The sequence below is a fragment of the Orbicella faveolata genome, unplaced genomic scaffold (genome assembly GCF_042242905.1).
Source record: "Orbicella faveolata isolate gen_17 unplaced genomic scaffold, um_ofav_v1 contig_24, whole genome shotgun sequence".
Taxonomy (NCBI): Eukaryota; Metazoa; Cnidaria; class Anthozoa; order Scleractinia; family Merulinidae; genus Orbicella; species Orbicella faveolata.
Window position 1 is genome coordinate 32,927,152 of NW_028301552.1, and position 24,519 is coordinate 32,951,670.

The 24,519-nt window shown below is 37.7% G+C and overlaps 4 protein-coding genes across 8 annotated transcripts; 2 read left to right on the forward strand and 2 right to left on the reverse strand.

Annotated features, from left to right (window-relative positions):
• Positions 1 to 809: 809 nt before the first annotated feature.
• Positions 810 to 16,186, reverse strand: LOC110056203 (uncharacterized). 5 transcript variants are annotated; one of them, XM_020762651.2, is made up of 2 exons: positions 16,065 to 16,186; positions 810 to 2,354 (listed from the first exon to the last, which is right to left on the reverse strand). In XM_020762651.2, exons 1-2 carry the CDS (start codon positions 16,099 to 16,101, stop codon positions 1,798 to 1,800), a joined length of 594 nt encoding a protein of 197 aa, XP_020618310.1. In that variant the 5' UTR covers positions 16,102 to 16,186; the 3' UTR covers positions 810 to 1,797. The 5 variants fall into 5 exon arrangements, with proteins under 5 accessions (XP_020618310.1, XP_020618311.1, XP_089147225.1 ...); XM_020762652.2 differs by lacking the exon at positions 16,065 to 16,186 and adding an exon at positions 4,756 to 4,870; XM_089291099.1 differs by lacking the exon at positions 16,065 to 16,186 and adding an exon at positions 4,750 to 4,862.
• On the forward strand, positions 11,365 to 13,474 carry LOC110056204 (uncharacterized). Its single transcript, XM_020762655.2, has one exon. It carries the CDS (start codon positions 11,684 to 11,686, stop codon positions 12,257 to 12,259), a length of 576 nt encoding a protein of 191 aa, XP_020618314.2. The 5' UTR covers positions 11,365 to 11,683; the 3' UTR covers positions 12,260 to 13,474.
• Positions 16,187 to 17,972: 1,786 nt separating the features above from the next.
• On the forward strand, positions 17,973 to 20,275 carry LOC110056219 (uncharacterized). Its single transcript, XM_020762676.2, has 2 exons — positions 17,973 to 18,327; positions 19,286 to 20,275. The coding sequence occupies exons 1-2, from the start codon at positions 18,315 to 18,317 to the stop codon at positions 20,170 to 20,172; spliced, it is 900 nt and encodes a 299-aa protein (XP_020618335.2). The 5' UTR covers positions 17,973 to 18,314; the 3' UTR covers positions 20,173 to 20,275.
• Positions 20,276 to 20,687: 412 nt separating this feature from the next.
• LOC110056220 (uncharacterized) lies at positions 20,688 to 23,756 on the reverse strand. The gene is made up of 2 exons (XM_020762677.2): positions 23,069 to 23,756; positions 20,688 to 21,403 (listed from the first exon to the last, which is right to left on the reverse strand). Exons 1-2 carry the CDS (start codon positions 23,399 to 23,401, stop codon positions 21,113 to 21,115), a joined length of 624 nt encoding a protein of 207 aa, XP_020618336.2. The 5' UTR covers positions 23,402 to 23,756; the 3' UTR covers positions 20,688 to 21,112.
• Between the last annotated feature and the right edge of the window lie 763 nt (positions 23,757 to 24,519).

The window sequence follows — 24,519 nt, forward strand, 5'->3', positions numbered from 1 at the left end:
CAGATACTGGTATATCTAAAATAGCGAGATGAAAAAAAAAAAAAAACTATATCAGTTTTGCATATTACATTAACAATTTTGTGAAACCGTCTTGAATAAATAGATCAACGATAAAGAAATGGCTTTCATCATCATTAGTGCGGTGAAGAACTTATTCCAAAGGTTTCCTTTGACACAATGCATGGCGAATAAGTCTATTCACAACTTGTGACTCGATTCAAGCAAAGGAAAATTTTATTGCCGGGTCCGCTTGGACGCCGAATTAAACCCATAACCACTTCAACCTTTTGTGAAGACAGAACAGGTTTTAAGTCAGTCCATGACTGATTCTCTAACCAACCGAAAGAATTGGTGTTAAGATAAAGAAGATTATTTTTGTATAAATTTTCTGGAAAGAGCAAGTTCAAAGTCAATAATTTCTATGTTTTAATAATTGTTTGGTACCGCTGAGCAAAAACAATTAGCGAACAGTCTGGAACACCACGCTAGCAAAAGACTATTGTTCACACAGCTATTTTTATTGTTTACGTTTTGAGTTTGGAAAGTGGCTTTGTCGTTCGTTGACAATGTGCCTGAGATTAATCGTTAAATGTCGATTTTAACGCCTTCAAATGGGATCAAGGCCTTTTTCACATGTTCCTGTATATGTCGTAAATATCTTATTTTCCTATGAAAGTAAAGTGCTCTGAAGGCAGTTCATCTTTTAAGTCTCGCAATAGTACACTAGGAACGTTTGACTTGAACAAACTTGAAATTCACTAAAAAAATATTTAGCATATTCAAATCGCTATTGATTTTCAAAACAACACTCGCTTTAGATCAAGTTTTATTCTTATAATAATTTACTGGCACCAAGTATTTTACTTTATTTTTACAGCCTTTTATATAATTTGCTTTGCCCCTTAGCCAACCTTTCTCTCTATTTTAACCTTTGCGGACTATTTACAAGAGGTAATTACTGGCGAAATATTATTCCGAGAATATCAGAAGAAATTAACATTTTGGTCTCGTATTTTTTGGATAAATATAGCTCTTAGTTAGCCTGCAAAAAGGAATATTTGCTATCTACTTCTATTTATATAATATGATTCTACATATATCATTTTCTTTCAAATGAGATCGATCGATATGTTTTGCAATAAATTCATTTGAAACTCTCTATTATTTGACCGACAATTGCATTTTCATTGCGTCGAGAGTAAAAACCATTACAGGTGGGTGATGGTTTTCAATGACAAAAATGTTGTCTTGTTCAGTTTTAGTGTAAAATCTCTTTTCCTGATCCCGCTATTTTTCTGTGGCATTTATTTAATAGACTGACTTTTTCTAGAAATGTCGGAGAATTTTAAAAATTCTTCGACTGTCTGATCATGACTTGAGGCCGTGTTGTATGTATTTTTAAAAGATATTTGCTTGATTTTAGATATAGTACTTATACTGAGCCGCAACACTAACCAGCAGTGTTCTCGGGATCTAAACAGAGTTTACAAACGTTTTCTTTTCCTCTCCGATTATCCCTCTTGCTGTGTATTAACAGTAGCTTAGCTGATAAACCTTGTTTTGCCACCCCATCTGGCGTATAGACGTAATATTGTCAACTGATGAATTTCCAAGTTCGCCACCTTTACGTTCACCGATGTTGGCTTTCCTTGCGACACTAACTGAGCGCAACATTTTTCAAAGCTAATTTCTACGTAAAAGTTCGAAAATACTTCTTCTGCGCATAAAAGATTGTGCGCTATCAATGAATAAAATATGATGATGGCAATTTCTCTATACTACTTCTAATTCTCTGAATCATAACGTGAAACCTCTTTGAGGGCGTGATCGTTGCCCGCGTGCAGACATTGGTCTTGATAACCTGCTTGCACAGTTCGTTTCTCTCTCCTCGTCAAAGTCGATTTTCGGAGGCGTCGGTCTGAAGGGCCGATGGGTTCTGCTCCGGTTGAGCGGCGGCAGGGTCCGTGGCCGGCTACTGAATTCAAACATTTTGCCTTCGTCTGAAAAACTTGAAATACTGCTATGCCGTGAAGGCGGAGGCGAAGTGGAAAGATCAGACCCACTGGCACACGAACTTGAGTCATCAAAACTCGATCCTTCGCTTGTTAGTCTTTTTTGGCGCCTTAAACCGAACTCTATTCGCTTTTGAACGCTGTAGTCCGTTTGTGAAAGCGAGATTCGTCGTCCTTGATCAGCTACGACTTGTAGAATCTCGTCGACCACGGCTTGTTGTTCAAGCGTTTTTTTCCTCGGCAGTCGCGGATAGGACTGTGTCGTAGACGCCATTCCACCATTCGCGTCTTCGTCGTTTTGAGTTTGTTTCATGGGGGAGAGTTGTAGCCTTTCTGCCTCACCTGCAGAGCGTAACGAATAGAGAGTTGTAGTTATAGTAACGTCATGAAACGGGGACACATAAAAATCATTTTGAAAACTAAAGATCATCCATTTAGCACACATGCCGCAGGGGGAAGAACTTACCAGAAAAGTCAACCACGTTTTTACGCTGAAAGCAAACGTTGTTTGCGTTATGTGTCCGTTTTAGTTTGCTCAAAGCGGAATTATTTACACTCTCGCGTGGTTTCACGGCTTTCGTCAGACCACGTTGTTTGAAGCCGTAATGCGCGCGAGCGAATACAAATGAATACAATTTATTAATGGGTGTGATTTAATTTCGCGTTCTCAAAGAGAGGCTTGCATTTATCTTTGGCCCCCCTCGTTTCGTAATAAGGACTTAACACGTGCAAAACGAAAATAGCTGCAGCGATACGCGTTAATTAACTATCCAAGAAAGAAAAAAATTCACACGCGACACAGCCTACGGCCATTTTCTTCTTTCCGCCACGCCGTCTACGCCAAACTTTGGTCTTACCTCGTGTAGATCTTGAAAAAATGTGTTTAATCCTTGAGCTGACAGTCTCGATAGTTTGCTAAGGTGAAGATGAAAAGTCAAAAAATTTTCATGTCTTGCTTTGCTGTTGTTGTGACTTTTTCACTGACAAAAAATATATCGTGACTTCACGACTTCAGACAACAAAACACCACGTGGTCTTTGGGCAGTCACGCGTGATATATATTGTATCAAGAAAAGCGTCCTCTATTTTTTGACATTTCTGCTTCGAATGTGGAAAGACTCTATCGCCTGCTATCCCAGTGTCAATATTGTAAAATCTTCCTTGCTCGTTAGCAACAGGAGTTTTGTTTACAAACACTGTCGCCTTGGGACATCGGCTAATCAAGGCAGCAAAAACAAAATGTTCGCTAACAGCTGGGACAAGTTTTCAGCTGCGTGGAAAGTAGTTTTGTTCCTTTCAAATAGCTCTGAAAAAAGGCGAGAAATACAAGGACAAAATAATGTGCGAGACTTTTTTTACCAAGAGATTCTACTATGGCAACAATATATTTTATCCGTCGTCCAGCCGGCAGCATCTTCAATGGTGATCAACCAGACCGGATCTTGCAAAATAGTTCCTATTGTGGATATATTCTATCGATATGTATCATTTTCTTGCATAACATTTTCAATGAAAATTTCATATCGGTTTTCGCCGATTTCCTAGTGATAGTAAAACCTGCTGGTTAAAATGTCATCTCGAGAACGTCACAGTAAAAAGTTTTTTTTTTTCAGTTGTGAAGAATAGAAGTGGAACTTAATAGCCGGAAACGGTGCAAAATGTAGGGACTTTTTGAGGCAGGAATAACAAAATATGTATCTGTTTTATTTGGCCACCTGATGGGAGACTCCAGAAATTAGTGCACCCCTGTCGCCCATACAAATTATACTTTTCGTTGTTATCATAGGGCAAAACTGCCGACGATTGCATGCGGCCAATGTTACTGCTATAAAAGAGGTATATTTGTCAAGTCATGTTTTCACTTTAAATGGTTTAAAAGTGTATATTGACGAGTTAATTTTAAATGACGATGTCGGCTTTCCTTGAACAGATGTGATAGGAAAATGCGCTCTGTTGAATTGACGCCAAACTGCTCGCATCAAAAAAAAAATTACCGTGATATCCGTCGAGCTCAAATAAAATACTATTACCAGCTAAAATAAAAACGAAGGGATAAAACATGTTTGTGTCGTGACTAATAAATATAACCATTTTCTTATCGAAACAAGTGAACTTATCAAACTGGGAAATATGGTATGGTGTGATATAAAACTGAGATACAGTAAACGGAAAATATTACGTTTATGTGTTGTTCCATTCATTCAATACTCCATTTTCGTGAAATAATAGTTTTGAACTCTGATTTAAAGCTAAGAGTGATCTGCTCTGGTCTTAATCTTAGAAAATCAGGACTTGCACGAGATGATATAACACACAGCTTGCACTGTACACATACGTCAAACGTCAAACGTATTGAATGAATATCGACTGTAACGATATTTTTGAGCAGTGGTAGACATGCTTATTTGCCTTATGGCTGGTGTAAACACTGTGAAATGTTTCCCGCTGGAGCGTGCAGTGTTTTGCATTATTCTAAATCCGTTGGACCATGAGCGAGAGTCAAAATAGACGATAAAACTGAGCGCAAAAAGCCACTTTTTATACAATTAACCAGCAAAGCGTTGGTTCATTATCTTATTCCTAAAACTTCCGTGACTAAAATCCATTTAAAGTTAATACATTGACATTGTGCACGGCAACTTTTAACACGTCAATGACTGCTTTGTGGAAAATAATCACGAGAATGATAAAACAAAACTGATATCAAGTCTGCTATACTAACTTAGGTTTTACTTACTCTCACCAAAAAACTTGACGTTCATAAAAGAATGTATTCCTCTTTGGCTATCATCACCAGAAATTTTAATTTCCTCACCGAGTTCCGGGCTTGCTGTGACTTTGAAAAAGCTGGTTTTAGCACTGACTAGTTATTGTTTTAATACAAGGCATTTATATTGCAGCTGTTCTGAGTTCTAGAGTTACCCTAGATGTGAATATTAAAAGTTTACTTTATTTTCGGGGACTCAGCTTTTGTTGCGTAAAGAAAAAGCTTTTAAAACTATATTCGTAAAAATCCCTCAGGGCTAAGGAAAAATCAATTTGGAAAATATATTGCATATTTATTTTACCTTAGTCTTTTTACATGCAAATAAATCCCTTCTACAACACTCAATTACTCACTCCGAAAATTAAAATGAAAGCCATTTTTAGGGGGGAAGAAGGAACGAAAAGATGTCCTTTGGGAAGGGTTTAGTTATACTTCACAATTTTTCAATCCACACAAATTCAGATATCAAACTAAGAGATTGATTATTTATATTACTTTGTGTTATAGTGTTATTGTTATGGTAAGCTTAAGTCTTCTTTATTTCCTTGGATCCCAGAACTGTGTTGTTAGCAACGGTCCAGTTTATGTAATGCACTATAATGTGTTTGCTGATATTTGAACCGCTGTACTTAAATGTTTTTTTTTTTTTTTTGGTGTCTGAAAGTTTTCATTTCAAAGTATAAAACATTAAGCATCTTTCTTGATTGGCTCGCACTTGTTTTGATGTCTGTTTGGAGAATTGGAGGTGTTTGAGCAAAAAATATACCCAGTATAAAAAGGTTGCATTATTTTATTCAGCTTGATAAGCTGTTGACATTGTTAAGAGAACATATTTGTTGGTCCATTTTAAGTTATTTTTCCGTGCAAGTCCGGTTTTACTGAATTCTCAGCTGTGCAACGCATTCGCGAGTTGCTCAGGGGTTTTTGGGAACTTTCCAAGTTTCCGCACCCTGTCCAGTCCTCAAAACGAAATGCATAAGAAGAAAGAAAAGAAAATTTTTTCCTCTATTAGTTTAAGGCAGTTATGGTTGTGGAAATGGCCATGACGTGGCAAACATACGATTGAAAATTACGCCATTATTCTGCTCGGTTACTTCTTCAAAGCCGTCTTTCAAAAACTGTATGATAATGTTTTTATGGACTGAATATTCCCCGGTATATTTGACAACACATTGAAGCGACACTTCGTCAGCTGTTTGTTTTATGCACATATAATAACACTGGGCTAGCTAGTTACTTAGTATAGCTAGTAGTTTCGTGGTCTTGGCGCTAATTTGTATTTGCCTACGTGCCAAGAAATTCAAATATTAATACTTAACATCCAGTAACATAATGGATCTGAAGCCAAATGAACTGGAATTGGCTGATCACAGCGGTTATGTCTTTGTTATTGCCGGTTTACTGCGTATTGGCGTTTTAGAGTTGAAGAAAAAAGAGTGCATTTAGAAAGACGTCATTTAATCTGGCAAGATTTCCTAATGTAGAAAAAAACTGAATTCGTAGAATAATACTTGACAAATGCAATGGTAAATAACGATCTACTGTGCTGACGTTCATGGCATGAAATGAACTACATTATATATAGTGACAAACTTAAAATGGCCTTTAATTGAACAGAGAAGAAGCCAAAAAGCCAGTGACAATTTCAATTTAATCCTAGTTGCCTAAACCCATCCTTGAAATACTTGATATGCTTTTTAATTTCTCCAACGTACTGAATAGACATATTAAACATTTTTAGTGGTCGAAGTCAAATGTTTAAGAAAGGTGCATGGTCGGCTCTCAAATTACGTTTGCCAATATTAATATTGTGATATTTTTTGTGTTTAGCATTAAAATTTCCAAGGTCAGATATTTGGATTTTAAGGTGTACAAAGTTTTCCATACAAATTCAGCTCCTTTGAAACTACTTGAAATCTCTCGATATGTTAATATATTCTAGTCTCATTCACTTTTGGTAGACAGTCTCGGTAATTTTACTGATTTAAATATGGTCCAGACAGTCGGCTTGCGCAAATATGAGAGGAAGAATTATTTTATATTCCATTAATGGGTCAGTTAAGAATCGACGAGAGAGAGAGAGGGATAGAGGGGAAAAAAAACACCCTCACTGACGTTAACGTCACCAATAAACAAAGTCATCGCATAATATTTTAAATTTATCCATAATGCTTTTTGACTGGCCTTCCAGAGGGCTAAACTAAAATTTTTTTATAATCTGAGTTTTATAGAAAAGAAAATATGCGATACATCGCATTTATTTAGGAACTCGTTCAAAAACTTTGTGAGCAATATTTAGGAGAGTAAGCGTGAGATCTACAGCATGGGAGACTCAAATCTGTTTGATTTGAATTTAAATAAATACACTGCAGAAACACACAATACTTTCACCCTGACTATAACAGGTATCCATTGTTGTCAGTATAACAAAAGCTCACGAAAGCCCAGAACAATTACAACACCAATAACCACCCATACGTCCCTGCGGCCCGGCTAATGAAGTGTTTTGAAAACATCGAACTCATACAATTGAGTGCCAATGAACTCTGTAAGTTACGCTCGGGAACGAAGAAGCGGATTTTTCTAACATATATTTAGGGTATTTCATCACTTCTTTGGCATAAAATCGTAAGTTTACTTCATAATTATTGTTTCGATGAAACGTTTGCATTGTTGGAGGAGACTTTTGGAAGAGTCCGCAGGTTTAAAATGCATTATTGAGTTAACGGAACAATTTCAAGGTATTATTAAACGGACGCAATTTTTTTTCTAAGTCCGTTTTCTCAGTGAAGACAGTTTCTTCACTAACTATTTCCTTAGTAACAGTTTCCCCTTTTTACGTTGTTACTTACGGTTTAATTTTTAAAAATTTAAAAATTTAAAAATTTTTAGAACCAAATCTCTTACAGTATAGTTATTATCATAGAAGTAAGGACTATATTCTGTCTAATCGAAACTTTGATTTTGATCAATGTGGATGTTTGCCTTGACCAAAAGTATTTGGTTTTGAATGTCATCATCGGCTTAGTGCTATACCAAGTATCTATCGATTTCTTTAAGTTATTATCTTCATAACTAGCATTCTGTTGTATTCAAGCTAAAAGACCTCCCCTAGATTGTATCTTACTTCCCAAGTGGTTATAACGTTTGTAACGAAAGAGGCTTGCCTTCTTTGGATCAGTTATTTATCAAACTTTGAACGGCAAATTTTAATCGGTCAGATAAACCATTCTTCCGTCGAGGATTAATTAAAAATCCTGTAATGGATTTGTTTCAGAGGGTGTAAACTCAATAACACATACCTCTCATAGCGGGTATAATTCTCTGTTGCTTTGAGCTAATCGACAGATTGCGTTTCCAACTGCTCTCACCCATTTCTAAAACCGAGGGCGGGCTATCGAAATTTGGTCATTATCGTGTTAGAGCTCAGTGAAGTACACGAGTAAAGATATCGATAGAAGATTGGTGCCTGTGCTATTGCTATAATAACTTATACTCAATCAGGCTAGAGTCTTGTTGTTTATACTGATATGCCCCACGTAGCAGTAACCGAGGAGTTATAACAGACCTCTTAAACCGGTCGCCAAGGGTACAAAACAAGCCGTCAGATTGCACCTAGCGACCACTGAATGGTTTATCGCGATTACTGATCCATGGATCCTGCGGATTCCTGCGCGTGTTTAAAGTTATTTAAAGCCTGGAGACAATTTCTTTCGAGTTAAAGTGTTCTTGTTTTACTTGAATTGCAGCGATCAGGTGCTCTAAAAAAGAGCATCAGATCGCACGGAAGCGTTTTTTTTTTTTACACCTCTTGTACTAACCCTGAGGCATTTTTGAATTGCTTGGCTACATGCAATTCAATTCAAATTGCTTAACTACGCAGGTCATAGATGTCAGGTGTAGAATGTTCGAATGGGACAGATTAAATTTAGCTCGGCTCATGTTGAAGTCTCTGCACGCAGACGTTCCATTGGTTAGTGGTGGTTAAATTACTCCCCGGTTCCCCTATGCGACACTAAAACACCTTAGCGACTGAAGATGAATGACCAAGAAACTTTTGCACCTCAGATACAAAATTATTTGCATTGGAAGGTAGAAAAAATGTAATCACTTTGGCAATTATGACTTGAAATGACACTTTGCATTACATTTTCATGTCACTTTTGACTCATCAGTTTTGTCAGTCGGTTACTGTAACATGTAATATACTTGTATTATTACATACTTTTCATTAAATCATCTATGCTCGAAAGCCCCAATCGAAATAATTCAGCTTCTGCTGCCTTGATGTGCTGATCTTTTTATCCATACGCAAACAAATTGTTAAAATTCTTCGACATACCGAAACAAAGACGAATGGACAATCAGGCATCATCGATCATGTGCTGCTCCCTTGCAAATATTACAACTGATCTACATTCAGGTCGTGTAAATTGAATTCTTGTTTTATGGCTCATCTGTGCGAGAAAAGTTTTGCACCAGGGTTCAGTCTGAAGCATACAAAAAATTAGGCCGTAAATACCATCGTCATAAGAATGTTTAGAGACCACTAAGAGGGAATTTCTCGTTAATCAAACGGCAGAGTACATGCATCAATGATCGCGACAAACAAGATTATGGTTGCTAGGTGCTGCGGTCAGACTTTCCGTTTATCGTACCCTTGGTTACTTGTTCAAGAGGTCGATCAATTAATACCTGTAACTGCCACTGTTATGATTATGCGGCATTGACAGCAAATTAAATTACCACTGACTTCGAGTGTAGATATTATAGCAATAGTACACTCCATAATCCTAGTTGACATATGATCAATCGAAATGCATGCTTTTTTATGCCAATGAAATACTCTCAATATATATATCAAAACAAAAAAAAACGTTCTTGGCCTTTGCCATGTTATAATGAATATTTGGCTTACACTCTTTGTACTGAAATAAATGGCAAGCCGTTCTTTGTGTCGTAAGAGTAAACCACTGGAAACAGAAATGCAGCATGGCTAAGTGCTGTGCCCCGTGTCAATTGAATTTCTGCCGATTCATTATGCTATTGGCTAGCTGTAGAGTATTCATTTGGCCTCTTGGTCACGCAGCCAAATACAAATTACCGCAAGACCACGAAACAACTAGTAGTTATAAGTATCTCTGACCTTATCAGCTTTCGAAGCCAGTGCCGCTTCTATTTCTAATTAGTGTTATCAAACGTAAAGAAAAAAATCCCTTAAATGATAATTCAGTAGTTGCAGAGGGACAGCTCCAAAAAGGTAAGCGAGCTGAATTATATATGACCATGGAAAAAAGTTCAGCCGAAAGTTTCGCCAAATTACTGACCCCACCACAAGATCCTGAATTAGCCTTGTGCGATGATAACTGGATTAAGTAGCGTACAAAAAGACAATAACTTAGTGGACTTTTATTGAATGTTTACTACATCAACACAAAAACGATTGCCAAATTCACATGAGTTAATTACTTTTCACAACAATTGGAGATTTTAACACAATGAAGACGTCAAGTTCTCTCAGTTTGATTGGCATGTGCCGGTATTCCAGTTGTGTTCGGTTATTTTCTCAGACGGGCGAGTCTCTATGCTAATGTATGCTTTGTGTAAACGTCCTTAAAGAAGATATAGCGATAAAGAGGCAGGAAATATCAGCATCACAAAAGAGTTACCTAAATATATGTGCTACGCAAACAAAGGTGAAAACGTTGCTCAACGGATTAATGAACACCTTTAAGAGGTGTGAATTGTATTGCACAAAGCTTGTACAAATTTTTTGTTCTCAAAAGGCTGAAAAGGAAGCCTCTTGGCAAAATTTATTGCAAGCAGTCTTTGAAAATACTGTTTTCTTAAGGAATACACTTTGTCAAATTTTAGTAGCTTTTTTACGGTAGAACTTTATTGCACTGTAGTTGGCGAGATTCTGAAAATAATGAGCATCAGTCTAAAAGGCTAATTGAAATACCACAATGAACACTGTCATAACATAGCTCATGTGGACAAAAAGAAAAGTTCTCTGGCTTTCATTCCCAATTTGTAATTACACTCACTTCCTTGGTTGTGCCTTTGTAGAGTTCAATGTTTTGTCATGAATGAAGTTTCCATTTTAATTAGCCATATCTTAACTGTCTGTAGTCAATGATCATGAGACGATTGAATTAACGCTTTTTTATAACTGAGAGCGACATTTCGTCAACGTTTGTTGTCAATTGCCGTAAGACCGTATCAATTTATTTTCTCCTTTAAACCAACTTTTCTCGAACCTTCGGAAAATTTTAATTATAGTCACAGGTTATTGAATATTTTGGAGGTCAAGTAAGGTCCTATGTATAAGCAATCTTACCATCTTTACTAACTGTCAAATTACTTGAGAAATTGAAGCCTTAGCCCAGCTATTAGTTAGAGCTACAATTATAGAGAACAGCGCTAAATAAATCTCGTATAATCCTATTGTGCTGTGTTCATTTAATAATCAATTTTCATTCTGAGCATAACTGAAAATTAATTACTCTAAACCCCTTCAGGCGGAGGAACAAAGAGCCGATAAGAGGTCACACTTAGCCAACCATTAGCTTCCTGACTCTCCTAATTACCTTCGCCAGTTTTCCTGTAGTTAGTGATATTGGTTATTGAACGGCCGCCTCCGCCTGGTTTTAGTAATTGACCAGAACCGCTGTCGCTAGTTACGTTTGTTTTCTGTGGAAATTCAGTGAAGCAGAGTCATACTTGGTCGTTTGACGCAAGTTTCTAAGTACATTTAACATATAATTTCACAAACAATACGTTAAACTGGGATATATGAGTCATCCGCGATCGTTCCCATAGCAAGATCGTGTTTGGTGTTTGCCTTTGCCTATCCTTTTCGGATACTGAGTTTGCTGCAAGCGTAGCGAGAGGGACAGTTAAGATGAGGAACACGGAAGAAATTCAAAACCGAGCGTTACGCAACAGACCTACTGAGGAACATACCAAGGAATTGCTTGAAATAATACGAAAGCGTGCAGAAGAAGATGTCAGTGATTCCAATGTTCATTTTGACGAAGTGTTACTGAGAAAGGCTTCGGTAACTCGACCGAACGACCCCTTGCCTTCAATACGTGTTGATCCGAGCAGCAGTCCAAAGAGGCAAAGCTGCCCTGCAGAACTGGAAAACCCTGAAAAGACTGATGATCCCACTGGTCCTAGATATCGCTGGAGATCTTTAAGCGACGCACCTTTGCTTGAACTTAGAAATCGTTCTCCGCGCGATCGCCGAGAGTCATCGCCAAGTGCTAGAAGTGACTCATCAAAGAAAGGTCCTCGAGCTCCCCGGCTGTCGACGAATCTCCCTCCTTTAGAGCTGGAAAGGCAGCGTTTTGAAAGGCCGAATTGTATTCCATCGCTTCATCGCAATGGCATATCACCAAAGGAAGATATTAATATGAACATAATTTACGACAACGAAGAATTTTTGGCGGAACATGATGGTATTAACGCGAATTAACCATCGCAAAGATTGTACATAATGTCAAATCTCTAATCAGAGGACTTATGTAAACAGTCGAAGTAATCTCATTCTGAGGAGGAAGAGATTTCCTGCGCAACACAACGGGTCTGAAATCGGTCCAGCTGACGGTAGTCTTTTATTAGTCTCTCGTTTGGAGAACTTTGTATAGATTTCGCGTCAGTTCTTAAGTTGTTTAGGATTGTCAACAACTTGGAAAAGGTTGTACAGCACTTGCATTGACGAAGCAATGGCTCTCTCAAACAGGGCTATTTGTACATCGTTTGCAAGACTTGTTAGGTGTAAAAATATGTACTTATTGATAACATGCAAGATCATGATTATTCGCTCCATAATTATCAGACAGTTAAAGATGTTGATGGTAAAAAAAGGCATGCATTTGCAGAAGTTATACAATGTTCTGGAAGTTATTTCGCGCCGTGGGGGTAAATAACTTGAAGCTGTGTTATACTGTAAATTGACAACGCGAGCAGTGACTCTCACAGAAACGCGTGCTTTGTGCTGCATTGTTGACTAGACTCAGTTGTGAGGTGCAAAAATTTACACAACGAAACTGTTAATCATACATTAATAAGACCATACTGTTCACATAAACGGTTTATGCAGGTTAAAATCAAACAAAGAGACACATAATAAACAAAACTTTCAAAAAGCTCTGTAACTTCTAAAAGAAAATGAAAATTGGAGATTTAGCATATTTTAACTTGTCAACAGGAGCTGAACAATAACTTCTGTAATTATCGCCAACGAAATGTACCCTCGATAACTTGGATCTCACTAAAAATGACCACAGACTGTAAACTTAATTATATTTAAGAGTTTTCGTCCATAAGGTTTTTTCGTTCAGGAAAGGAGAGCTCACTGCAAAAACTTTCCACAGGTAAACTTTATTGATATCGAGAAACGAAATGTTCCTTTGTTTTCTTAAAACGTCAATATTGTAAACAATGAATAGGCCTTTGTTAAAGACAAATGAACAGCTCATTGTTACGGATGCCTGAGTAAGAATCCTACCACATTTGAAAAGATATCACTTTTTGTTGCATTCATGGTGTAGTTGGAGGTCAATACATAGGGATGAACATGGAATATTTACTTTCAAGCTGCGAATTGTCCAGAGTTGATTTAACGCGGCATTTGAACAGAAACTATTTCCTTAGCATGTAAAATACAATTCTTTATTACAAAAACAAATGACTTGTTATTATTGAAGTGGTATTCAAAGATCTCAAAGCGACGTTTTTACGTCATCGAGGTTGTTTTATTGATCGCAATATCAAAGAGAGATTTGAACATAGGCTCGAAAACTGTTATTTTCAACAGCTCCTCGTATTACCATCTGTTGATCTGAATATCTTGAGTCCAGAGAATGTAAGACGAGGAATTGACCAGTTTGCAGTCTTATCAACTATGGTCTAAAATACTTTTACTAGTTTTGTATTTGTTTATGTCGGGTATCCACGACAAGTTATTTTCGTTCTAGCCCCATATCTCCCACTAAATGCTAATGTCGTTTCAATGTTCATCAGTTCGTTAGGAAGTTAATTGAGCTTAAAGACAGACTTGCCGTGTTGGCTCAGTCACATCACGTCACGTGCTAATTCAGTACATGCTGCTATTCCTAGCCAAGTGAGAGTGCAGAAAAGGAAATGTAAAAATACTCAACGCCGCCTCGAAAATAAAATCCCCCACTCCTCCACCACCACCTCAATGGCAACATCAGTTTATCTACCCAGTTGTTTCCGTTGCTGATGGTTTCCCGGATGTCAACTAACGTCATGTAGTTTAGTGTGACGTAATCAGTCCGTTACGAACGGTTTCCGTACCAAGGTATTTTTGTCTTAGCGGTATTTCGATCATTAAGTGCGCATTTGCGCGTTCCTTGCGTGGGGTTGAAGTAAATTGATATTGAAGGATAATTAGTTTCTGTTTGGCTTTGCTGCACTTGTCATGTAGTAACAGTAGCGATTCTTGTATCAAGAAATATCTTCTTTGAAAATCAAAGAAGAAAACTACCTATCATTACCAAAAAGGAAAAATGAAGAAACCAGTGCCGTCTCATGTAAATAGGAAGCTTATCATTTCCGTTCACTGAGAGTTGCATAAGCTTGCATAGCACTAACTGCGTCATATACATAATTCACTCTTGTTTTATCCAAGCGGTTGTTAGGAGGCAGGAAAACTTGTCAAATCTGCCTAGTAACCACAGATTACAACTATAATCAAGAGCAATTCATATTAAGGAAAACTGACCTTAAAATCAAGAGCAAAGCCGAGTCCTTCTCAGTTTTTAGAGGGAGTCGAAGACACTGCACAGCATAGCCATGTCCTACCAAGCACAAATGACTCTAACTAATTAAGAAATTTAATTTTCATGATGATGTCACACGAACTGATTTACGATCAAAGGCGCCTCGAGACAAAAAGTCACCTGTATCCTAGAGGTGAGTTTCTTAAAGATGTTGAACTGATGTTTCTGTTAATCGCATAAGGGTGTTCTTAAATATTTAAATATTGACAGTTTCTGTTCATCTTGTAATAAATGTTTTCAGTCCGGGGTAACTTGTTCTTTTTCATTGCAATTCCGGGACTGAAGATGGACAAATACAATAACATGTTAACGAAAAGTTTGGGAGTTTTAATTTAGTTGTCGGGTAATCAGATAATGGAGGCTAATGGAGGCTAATGGAGGCTAATGGAGGCTAATGGAACGACGGCGTTTATTTTGGGATATTGCAGGTTGCTCAGTCCAAAAATGTGTTTTTAAATGACGCACGATGGTTTTGCGGCTATAATTCTAGAATGATGACAAATTGAGAGGGAAAATAGTTTGATGGGTTATCAATATTTCGTCGTCGTTAGTCATTCCCCAATACAGCTTATCAACATTTGATTGCTTACTGTTCTAAAAAAAATACAGGAATGCGGGTTTTCACTAGAGAAACAGACAGATGCAGAAGCGATGTTGATAATCAGTATTATTGTTTGTTAGAAAACGTTTTAACTGAAAAAAAATTAATTAATAAAATTAACATAAATTGGATAGTTTAATTTTGTTTCCTTTGGACGGAATTGCACTTAGGTTAAATCAAATGATGGTTACGGGCTGAGTGTTCGATACAGACGGAGTAAGAAAGTCTGATAAGTAGTTATAAGCAAGAAAAACTATGGCATTACTAAAATTTAGAACACACTAGCTGTTTAATCAAGGCGAAGGTTTCTAGGAATATTAGGAGAGGTGCATAACGATTATATCCACCCCTAGCCCCACGTAACAATTGATTCGTAATTTAATCGGCGCCGAAAATATTGCTTCCCTTCTACAAGTGCTTCATTAATTCAGGAGGCTAACCACACGAACCCAGAGAACATTCAACGTAATCTAAAAAAGGTTAATTAACATGGTACTGATATTAATCTGTGAAAATGAATATATTAATCCTACTCTGGATAGGAACCTTGTGTTGTTTAATTCTACGTTGAGTTAGAAACACACCACTGAATTGAAATGCGGTCATAAAATTACAGCAAACGAGATTGTTATATGAAAGAGGACAGGCGTTGTCCGTGTAACATAGCCACTCACTGGGGCCTAGATCCTAAAATGATTAATGTCTAATAAAAGCTGCGCGATTACGTTTCATTAACATAGCTACCATTTTAAACTAATTTTAAAGTAGTTTTTGCTTTAGTCTGTGAAAACCTATCAGGAACTTTGATTTCAAAACCAAAATTGTCGCCGTTTTATGAGGCAGATTAGTCTTACTTAAATACGGTAGCTTACCTCGATCATGTGAAGAACTTCTGGTGGTTTGGTGCATGGCAAACGGTCGATCACTAAACTATTTTTCACGCTCTTACTTGAACATTATTAAGAAAACACAAGTGTTTGATATTGCTCATTTATAAGACCGCTGTGAGTTGATAAACCTGAGTCAAGGGTGTTTCTTCCTGTTGATCTGGTTGTCAGCTAAACAAAGGACTCTCGTGCAGCAAGTGCAAGGTGAAATACTGTTGCTATAGAGACATTAATAGGCTACTGTCAACAGAAAAATTCATATTGATAGCGAGGTTGTAGAAATCAGCTGTCTTTCTTTTTATTGTGTATTTGTATAGCTGACGAAGCAAGCGTATTTAAACAAAGTGTAAGTACCTATCTATAGGTCAAGATATGATGACAGTCTATTGCCTAGGTCTTGAGGCACAAACTAGAGACACGAGTAAGCATGTTCATTAATTATTCGATTTCCTTTGTTTGTGTCCTTTAGGCCTCGCTCCCAGGCCGAATTAAAGTTAATTGACGTCTCTTGATAGCGTGGAGACGCTATAAGAATCTCCATCGTCTTCAATCGGATTCCTCGTGTATGTCACACATGTATGCTCGGAAATTATTTCCAAGAGAACACTCGAGGTTAAGTGATTAACTTGTCGCTTTTCTCGATCAGCAAATGATGTCTGTGGCCTGCCATTTCTTGTTGGACCATTTTATCTGTTTACAGCTGTTTTGACTAAGGTTTTTCTTAAACAGTGTAAAAGTCTTCGGGACAATACCGAAAGGCACTATGGGTAGGCCTGGTTGATCGAGGCTCACAGTTTTTCCGAACGATTGAATTGCAAATCATAAATTTCTGTGATTTGTTGTGTGTGCTTCTTTTGGACTGAAACACTGTAAACTTTGTTCAAACAACTCTAAGCTACCACTAACCATATCATGATACCTTTTGCAAATGTCGGTTAAGTTTTTGCACTTCTGAAGGACAACCTTTCCCTTAAAAGCTGTATCGATTTATTTAACGCTTTAAATTAAGAAAGGAGTCAGCATGAAAGCCCTAAAGCGTACAGTTTTGCTTACACTGCTCTCACAAATAGCCCGAAGCACAGAGTTCTATTCAGCCCCTTCAGTTGACAACAATGATCAAAGGACAACTTCTCCCTATAATTAGAATAAGTAAACAGGCCATGATTTGATAAAATAAAATTATTAATAATTTAATCGGCTTGTAATAGGGTTAGGAGAATTGATGTTTTGAAATAAGCCCCTTAGGTGGGTCAGCTCAAGATGCGAGGTGTTTTCACTCACATGGCGAATACCGGCTTAAACAATGCGGCTAACAGACCAAACTGTACGCACTGAGCTTTCCCCTCCTTTTTTGGCATATTTGCTAATGTCTAAATCTATTTCCCCACATTTTTTATTGATTTGTTTTTTACACCATGTTTGGAAGTTACCATGAAAAAGTAAGTTAATTTGAGGATCGCTGGTTATTACTCACGTGACTTCATACTTTGTCATATGTAAAAATATATCAAGTCGTATTGCCCATGGCCCTGGGTGATAAACGAAATCTAGGATACCAAACGTGTTGAGAAATATTCCAGTTTCGATGATGAGTTAAATTATGTTTTCTTTATCTTAATCATTCTCTCAAATTCAGCAATTTTTCGCCAAGTGTATATTCTTTTTAGAGGATTCTAAATACACAAGTTTATGGCTTAACAACCAGTTGTTTATTGACTTGAACTTAAGCAAAACTTGCGAAAAAAGTCCCTATACACGTCTTGGCCACTAATGCATTTGTTCACCATGGCGAGGAGCAAAACATAACAATATATTCTTGTAATTTGAAGTTGCTCCTTGAGATTCAAATGAGCTGTAGACATCGCTGAGTACAAAGTAGTGGAATATGCAAATTCTATATATTGCGTGCCATTTTCTTTCCTTTGAAATAGAATCGATCGTTGACTTTTAATCTTTTCTTTTCTGCACAACTACTGATCGCTGCTTTGATAAAATTGGGCCGTCAACAGGAACCAAAGTGATAATTATTCATACTTATCATAAAAAGCTTGATTAATTTCTGTGGAAAAGGAAACTTCATGTCGTCGAACGTATATTTGCACACCTTGCCAAAACAGAGGCGTTTCCAAGCTACAGAATTTAAACAGCAGGGCATTTTAGAGTGCGCAGTGCCTATATGTTTGATATTTGGCGAAATTAGCGTCGCAGTCGATTGGAAACACGACAGTAAAGACGATGCGGAGAAACGGTGAGTTTGTATCATTCGCTGGAAAAATTCAAATGTTGTTACTTACATCACTCGCCGTCGACAACCATTCGAGAAAACCAAGGTAGTGCAAGAATCAATGTAACTTAACAGAAAGAAGATCGAGTCTCCCTTTGAATCAGTGCGACAGTGAATTTCACGACAAGGTTGAACGTAATTTACATAGAATAGTACTGTAAATTTTGCTCTGTCATTTTGGCAGAGCTTCTTGACCCCTGTTTGTCATGATCAGCAAGACGGAGAGAGTAAAACACGAAATATTTACCGGGTAAGGAACAGCAAGGGTTCCATCGTAAAACGCGACAAGAAGTCTTAGAAACGAAGGCTAAAAATGTTCGCGTTTCCTTTCTGAAAGTAAAGGCATATGTTTATTTCGGTAATAGCTAAGATGCAGAAGCACACATGAGAGACTTCACTTTATAAGCAATATCCCTTCAGCGTCAAAACCTTATTGCATGGACTTGTGATAACATCAACTTGTTGTCGGTTATTCCACCCGTATATTAAACTCTACTATCTGTATATATATATACGTCTCTCATGATGGCGGAAATATCAATCACTTCGTCAAGACAAAATAGCACACACCAGACTACAAATTAATGTGTTTGATATGCTATTCTGATAATTTGACTGGTTGAATGCGTTTTTAGAAAGGATGTCGCAATTTTTACATATTAATAGTTTATTTGGAGTTCTCTTTAAAAACGAAGTTGTGGGGAGTATTAGATAAAGGATGCACACATTTATAACCTCTTAATTTCTAACTTTTCCTCGAGGGAATCAAAGTTGACATCTTTTTCCAAGTGGAGTCCCTACACGATTAGCATGGCTCGCCTCGCGATCTTACAATAGACTTACGACGCTCGCATGTCTTTAAGAGCCATATTTTGAATATTGTCATTAATCACTGACATCACTTTTTGTAACTGAATTTCAGGAACGATTGATATAAAGGTTCATTCATCTGACGAAAGCAGTAGCATCTTCATGGATGAAACTTCATCACAGACTGATATGGAACGAATGGAAAACCCTTTCCGAAATTTACATCCTAAAATATATTACAGACATAAAAACGCGGAACCCAAGAGAGCGATCATTGATAACAAGAGGGAAATTAAAATGGACCTCAAATCAAGACCCCTGTTGAGTGTAAATGTAAAGACGGATCAGTCAACTAAACACTCGAATTTATTTGATGATTGTTCAGCTGAAAAAGCAACGAGAAGAGAGCAACATGACAATTTTGCAAAGGGGCTTCTAAATAAAGAAACGTACTTGAGAGACCAGGATACTGCTGCAAACTTGAATCAAAGAAACAGTTACTTGTCAGACGACTCATATAATGGAGACAAACTTGTCTTTCCATTAATTGTCTTCCCAAGCGCCGCAAAAGACAATAGGCAATTGACGACTGATTTTGTACCTCCTAACAAAAGTAATAAAGTACTCTTTCCGTCGATAAAGGAAGTGCCAAGCTTTATCCCGTTCGTACACGAGGAAGAAAAGAGGAAAGGAAGAAGATGGCGCAAGAGAAATAGAGTTACCCAAACCGAGAGGGTCTGCGAACAGGGCGCCGATGAATCATGGTTGAATACCTATGCTGCGTACCCTGGTAGTTCACCAGCAAGAGAAAACATTGCTAGTCAAATTATCCAGCGAAAATCGTCCAATTTCAGTAGCACGATGCCAGATATATTCAGTTCGAGAAACTTAGTGACTTCACAAAGACAATCTGCTTGGACGTATCGTCACGCTCACGATACTAAAGAAAGAGACTATATGATAGTTAAGGCAAAAATCCATCGATCATCTTTCCTTTAATTTCATTGTTACTGAGAAAAATGATTAAACCTTGATTTGATTTCCCCTTTAAGTCGGTGGACAGACGAATAGAATGAATAAAGTTCGTCATCCAGGAACTGTACGTAGATTAATGTTTTCGTTTCTTTGTCTTTTTTTTTTTTAACTTGGGGTTAACTTAAGAAATTATTAACTTCAATTCACCAGGACGGATACGGGATTTTAGAGTAGGGGAATCGAGATACGGAACGCCGAAGGCGTCCCCTTTACGGGGGTCCGCTGGCATCCTCTTTCGGAACATTTTTAAAATTGAGCTCCTGTAGGAAATGGGAATTTCGGTATTCTGAGACCAAGCCAACGTGTTATAATGTCTCGTTTTCTTTAATTTATGGGGTTCCACTGATCTGAACTCCCCTAGATCCGCCCCAAATTCAAATTGTTAATGACTTAAGAACCGTGCAAATTCCAAAAGTATCATTTCCAACCGTCGCCTCTTCGTCGAATTATCAAAAGCAATAACAAATGCGTCGACAAACTACCAAAGCTACAAATATTTATTCCTCGTGATGCACCACATCCAGGAAGGGCTAAGAATTAGAAATAAGAACCCCTAACAAAATATAACTCAGTCGCTCTCTAGATATCTGTTATAGATTCACCCTGTGAAGCCTGAGTTTGAAAGTTTCTTGACGAAAAATAGTTATTCATAGAGTCTCTCCAAAATAAGTTTGATTGATATCAAGTCTTCTTCCAATAACATAATAAACTTCATATAGCGATCAACATGTTCCTTTGAAATCTGTATCTGTATCTGGCATTTGCTTACAATATTGTCTTGATATTTGCCTTTCTCTTTCTTACTTGAATTGTGACGGCCTGGGACTAACAAGCTGGTTGAGCCACTGACTTTTGTCATACCTAGACCCTTTTGTAACTGCAATGTACTTTACTCGCTAATAACTCATGGAATTCTCCTGTACTCTCTACGAGTTGGCCAAAAGCACATGGCCGAAATTAGTATCAAAATCGAGAGTGCAATTAAAGCAACGGGCCACAATACGCTCTGTAACACAACATGTCTGTATTCTTCTTTGCTGTGATTCTCGTAAACCACTTCATCCGGGGCTTTAGGATTGCGATAGAACTTGAATGTCGATCCAGGCTTCCCCTTCTGCTGCTGAAGCTCTTCCAGGTTTTTTCGACTGGTGTCTGAGTCTGAATGGCTGATATTTGGAGCAATCTCATAGGAACACTGGAAAGAAGAAATTGTGGACATGCATATGTCAGATATCTATTAGTTATCATTTATTTATTGATTTATTGATTTATTTATTTATTCACTCTTCATTCTTACACGCTCATGGGTGAGATCACGTGGGAGGAACGCGAAGCGAGCGTGTCGCACGAGCACGAGTCCCTCGAAAGACTGGCGATTGTTTCAAGAAGAAGGGGACGAATGCAAATTTGGGGATCAAATAAAAGTAAACCGGGATATTATGATGGCAGAGAGCACTGTTAAATGATATTATTTAACTACATTACTTCTCTCCTAGTAATTTTAGAGCTATGATTTCTGACATATAGCGTTCGAAAATGATGGCTACCTTCAGAGTATGGTATTGATAACGTATTGAATTATGTGGAAAGTATGGGATTTATTACAGGAAGTGGATTGAACTACTGACCTAACATTTAACTTTGTTTACAGGAAAAAAGGGTTTATCGGCAATTCTGTCCTGAGGAAACTAAATTACTGAGTTAAAAATACATTGAAAATTTATAAACATCCCTCATTGCCCTGGCCCATGGCCTGCTAGTTCACACGACAACGAAAACTCAACGAGGCTTATCATATGTGTTTCACAAAAATTTACGGTAGCGATATGGTCTTTAGGAAGTTCTGTGTGAAATTGGCTGAAACGCAGGTACTCGAAAAAATGTAACTCGTTATTTGTTACTGAAGACTAAACTGTAACTGGGCGGTCCCTTATATTGATTTATATTGAACTTATATTGATTGTATTTCAGTATCACTGAGGGGTTGAAATAAACTTCGCATGTTTGAAGGATACTGTTTATCAAAAACATTCAGTGTGACTAACACGTTCACTTAATATAGATTTGACTTAATTGCATTGTCGCTACTCTTAAATTTGATCAGAAGATTGAGCAGACAGTCGACCAGGAGTAGTTTTGAACAAGAGTTATCAAGCTGAGAAAACGTGCACACTGACAACACCTGCTTACGGAGAAAGAAATGAGTCTAGGCGATTCGCATGAAACTTTGAGAAGTTTTCACCACACGAGAACTTACGTGTGCTGATGAGACTACCTGAAGAAGGTCAAGGAAGTCAATTGAGCGAGGGTTCGGATCGTTTTCCCTTTTTTTTTTTTTTAATTTTAAAAATCGTCTCGTCTAGACAACTCTAGCTAACTCTTGTTCACATTGAATCATCAATCTGTTCTTCTCATTATTTCGCTTTTTGATGTCCTCTTGAAAAAAGTTTTAGTTTCAACATATTAACTCTGCATGTCGTGCACGAGACTGCTATTTCAGGTTCAGTCACGCATTCCGGTCACGTGAGTAAGTTCAATAAAGCTCGCAAGAGTGACATTCATGTAAATTTGCATGCACATCTGCACAATTCTAGGCGCTGTGACACGGTGCAATATTGCATGCAACTGTTACGTTAAACGTGCCTCGAGTCCTAACGTTGAACATTCGTTGAAGGGAGGCAAAAAGGTGTAGAAAGATCATTAAGAAATCTTTAGATGCTTTCAGGTATTATTTAATAATTTTAGAAGGTTTTGTAAGAGGTTTAAAAATTATTGCGTATAAAAGTTTGCAAATCTAAATTATCATGAACCGAACACGATGATATTTATAATACTATTAGAAATCCGTGTGAAGTTTTACCTTGTCGTTCAAGTGATACACATCTTTTCGTAGCAAATACCCGATTTGTTTGTCGTTGGAAACATTTCTATTCTTGTTTATGGATTTGTCATCTTCACAGAGCACGTAAACTTTAAGACATCGAGAAGTTTCAACGTGTTTACTCTCATCGCCGCAGTTGCTTGTTGCACATGATATTTCACTGTGTGTTACACGGCAAGTCGCTTGTTCGAAGTTTAACCCTTTCTGAGCAGGAAGCACTTTAGTTGTAGACAAGACCATCAAGGCAATAAACCCCGTAACAAACATCAAACTCGCGATAACTACAGTGAGCTTTAGGTAGTTAGCATACATCTTTCCCACCAACGCCAGCGATCGTGAGCCGCAAAATTAGACCAGATTGATTGAAGTTTAATAACTTTGTACTGTTTTTGTTCTCCGATAGCACTCCTGTCCGCTGGGATTGAAATGGTCGAAAGAGTTCTCTCTTCTTCGACACAAGCTTTTATTTTGCCTCCCATGTATTTATGACGCACATCCGAACAAGTCCCATCTCCATTTGTTATCACCGGACACGCAAGAATGACCTCGTCATGGTGACATAAGAAACAAGTGTCAATTTGCGCATTATTCGATGGTCTTTTTTTCAAAACCTAAAAAGTGAACGAAATCTTAACTCCAATTCGACGGGAAAATGACAACAATAAGAGATGTGCGACTCTATAAAAGTAGAGGTCAATAGAGCCGCACGTACAGTTTCTATCCTCGTCTTGGTGTCGAGTTTGTCTTCCTTGTGCGTTACAAGTAAGAGCTTCCGTGATCAGAATACCTGGAGGAAAATTCTCCAGAAGCCGAATTTAAGCTCATTAGCACTACTGATTCACTGAAAAAAAACATTGCGTTAACGTTTTTAGGTATATTTGGAATTGAGTGCGGGTGTGTGTAGAGGCTTGAATGTGGTCGTATTGGCAATTCAGCGTGATCATGGCTCGAGTCAGCTATGAATCAATCGGCCGCTGATAGATCGTGATAATTGTTGTGTAACCTCTGCGGATGAAGACAGATGTTAACACAAAACATGATATCATAAGTTGTGACTGATCTCGAAGTTCTCTTGTTTTCGTTTCGTTGGGAGGTTTAGATGAATGCCCGGTTAGAGGAAGATTTCCGAAAATGTGGGTCGGGTTGTGAACTTCTTATCCTATTCAAGACAAAAATATGTGATTTTGCCTGCTCCGGTCCAGACTTGCGCCAACATATGACACCGTACTTCTCAGACCAGACCTTTCATTGATACCGCTTATTTCAGATAATTCTTCCGTTTAGGTAAACAGTTGAGAAGGGCTCCAAATTCCGATAGGAATTAATTAAATCGCCCTTTGATTAAGGGGTGGGCTGAAAACTAGGGCCTAGGTTGTTACATGATACTCAAGATGTCGACAGTTGATCAATTTAACTCCATTATGTGATCT

Bases quoted from the DNA above. Each gene is read 5' to 3' on its own strand.
- LOC110056204 (XM_020762655.2), top strand. From the start codon at position 11,684: ATGAGGAACACGGAAGAAATTCAAAACCGAGCGTTACGCAACAGACCT.
- LOC110056203 (XM_020762651.2), bottom strand. From the start codon at position 16,101: ATGCACCAAACCACCAGAAGTTCTTCACATGATCGAG. The intron at 2,355-16,064 runs GTAAGCTACCGT...TACGCTCTGCAG, and splicing joins AAGTTCTTCACATGATCGAG to GTGAGGCAGAAAGGCTACAA.
- LOC110056220 (XM_020762677.2), bottom strand. From the start codon at position 23,401: ATGTATGCTAACTACCTAAAGCTCACTGTAGTTATCGCGAGTTTGATG. The intron at 21,404-23,068 runs GTAAAACTTCAC...TCTTCTTTCCAG, and splicing joins TGTATCACTTGAACGACAAG to TGTTCCTATGAGATTGCTCC.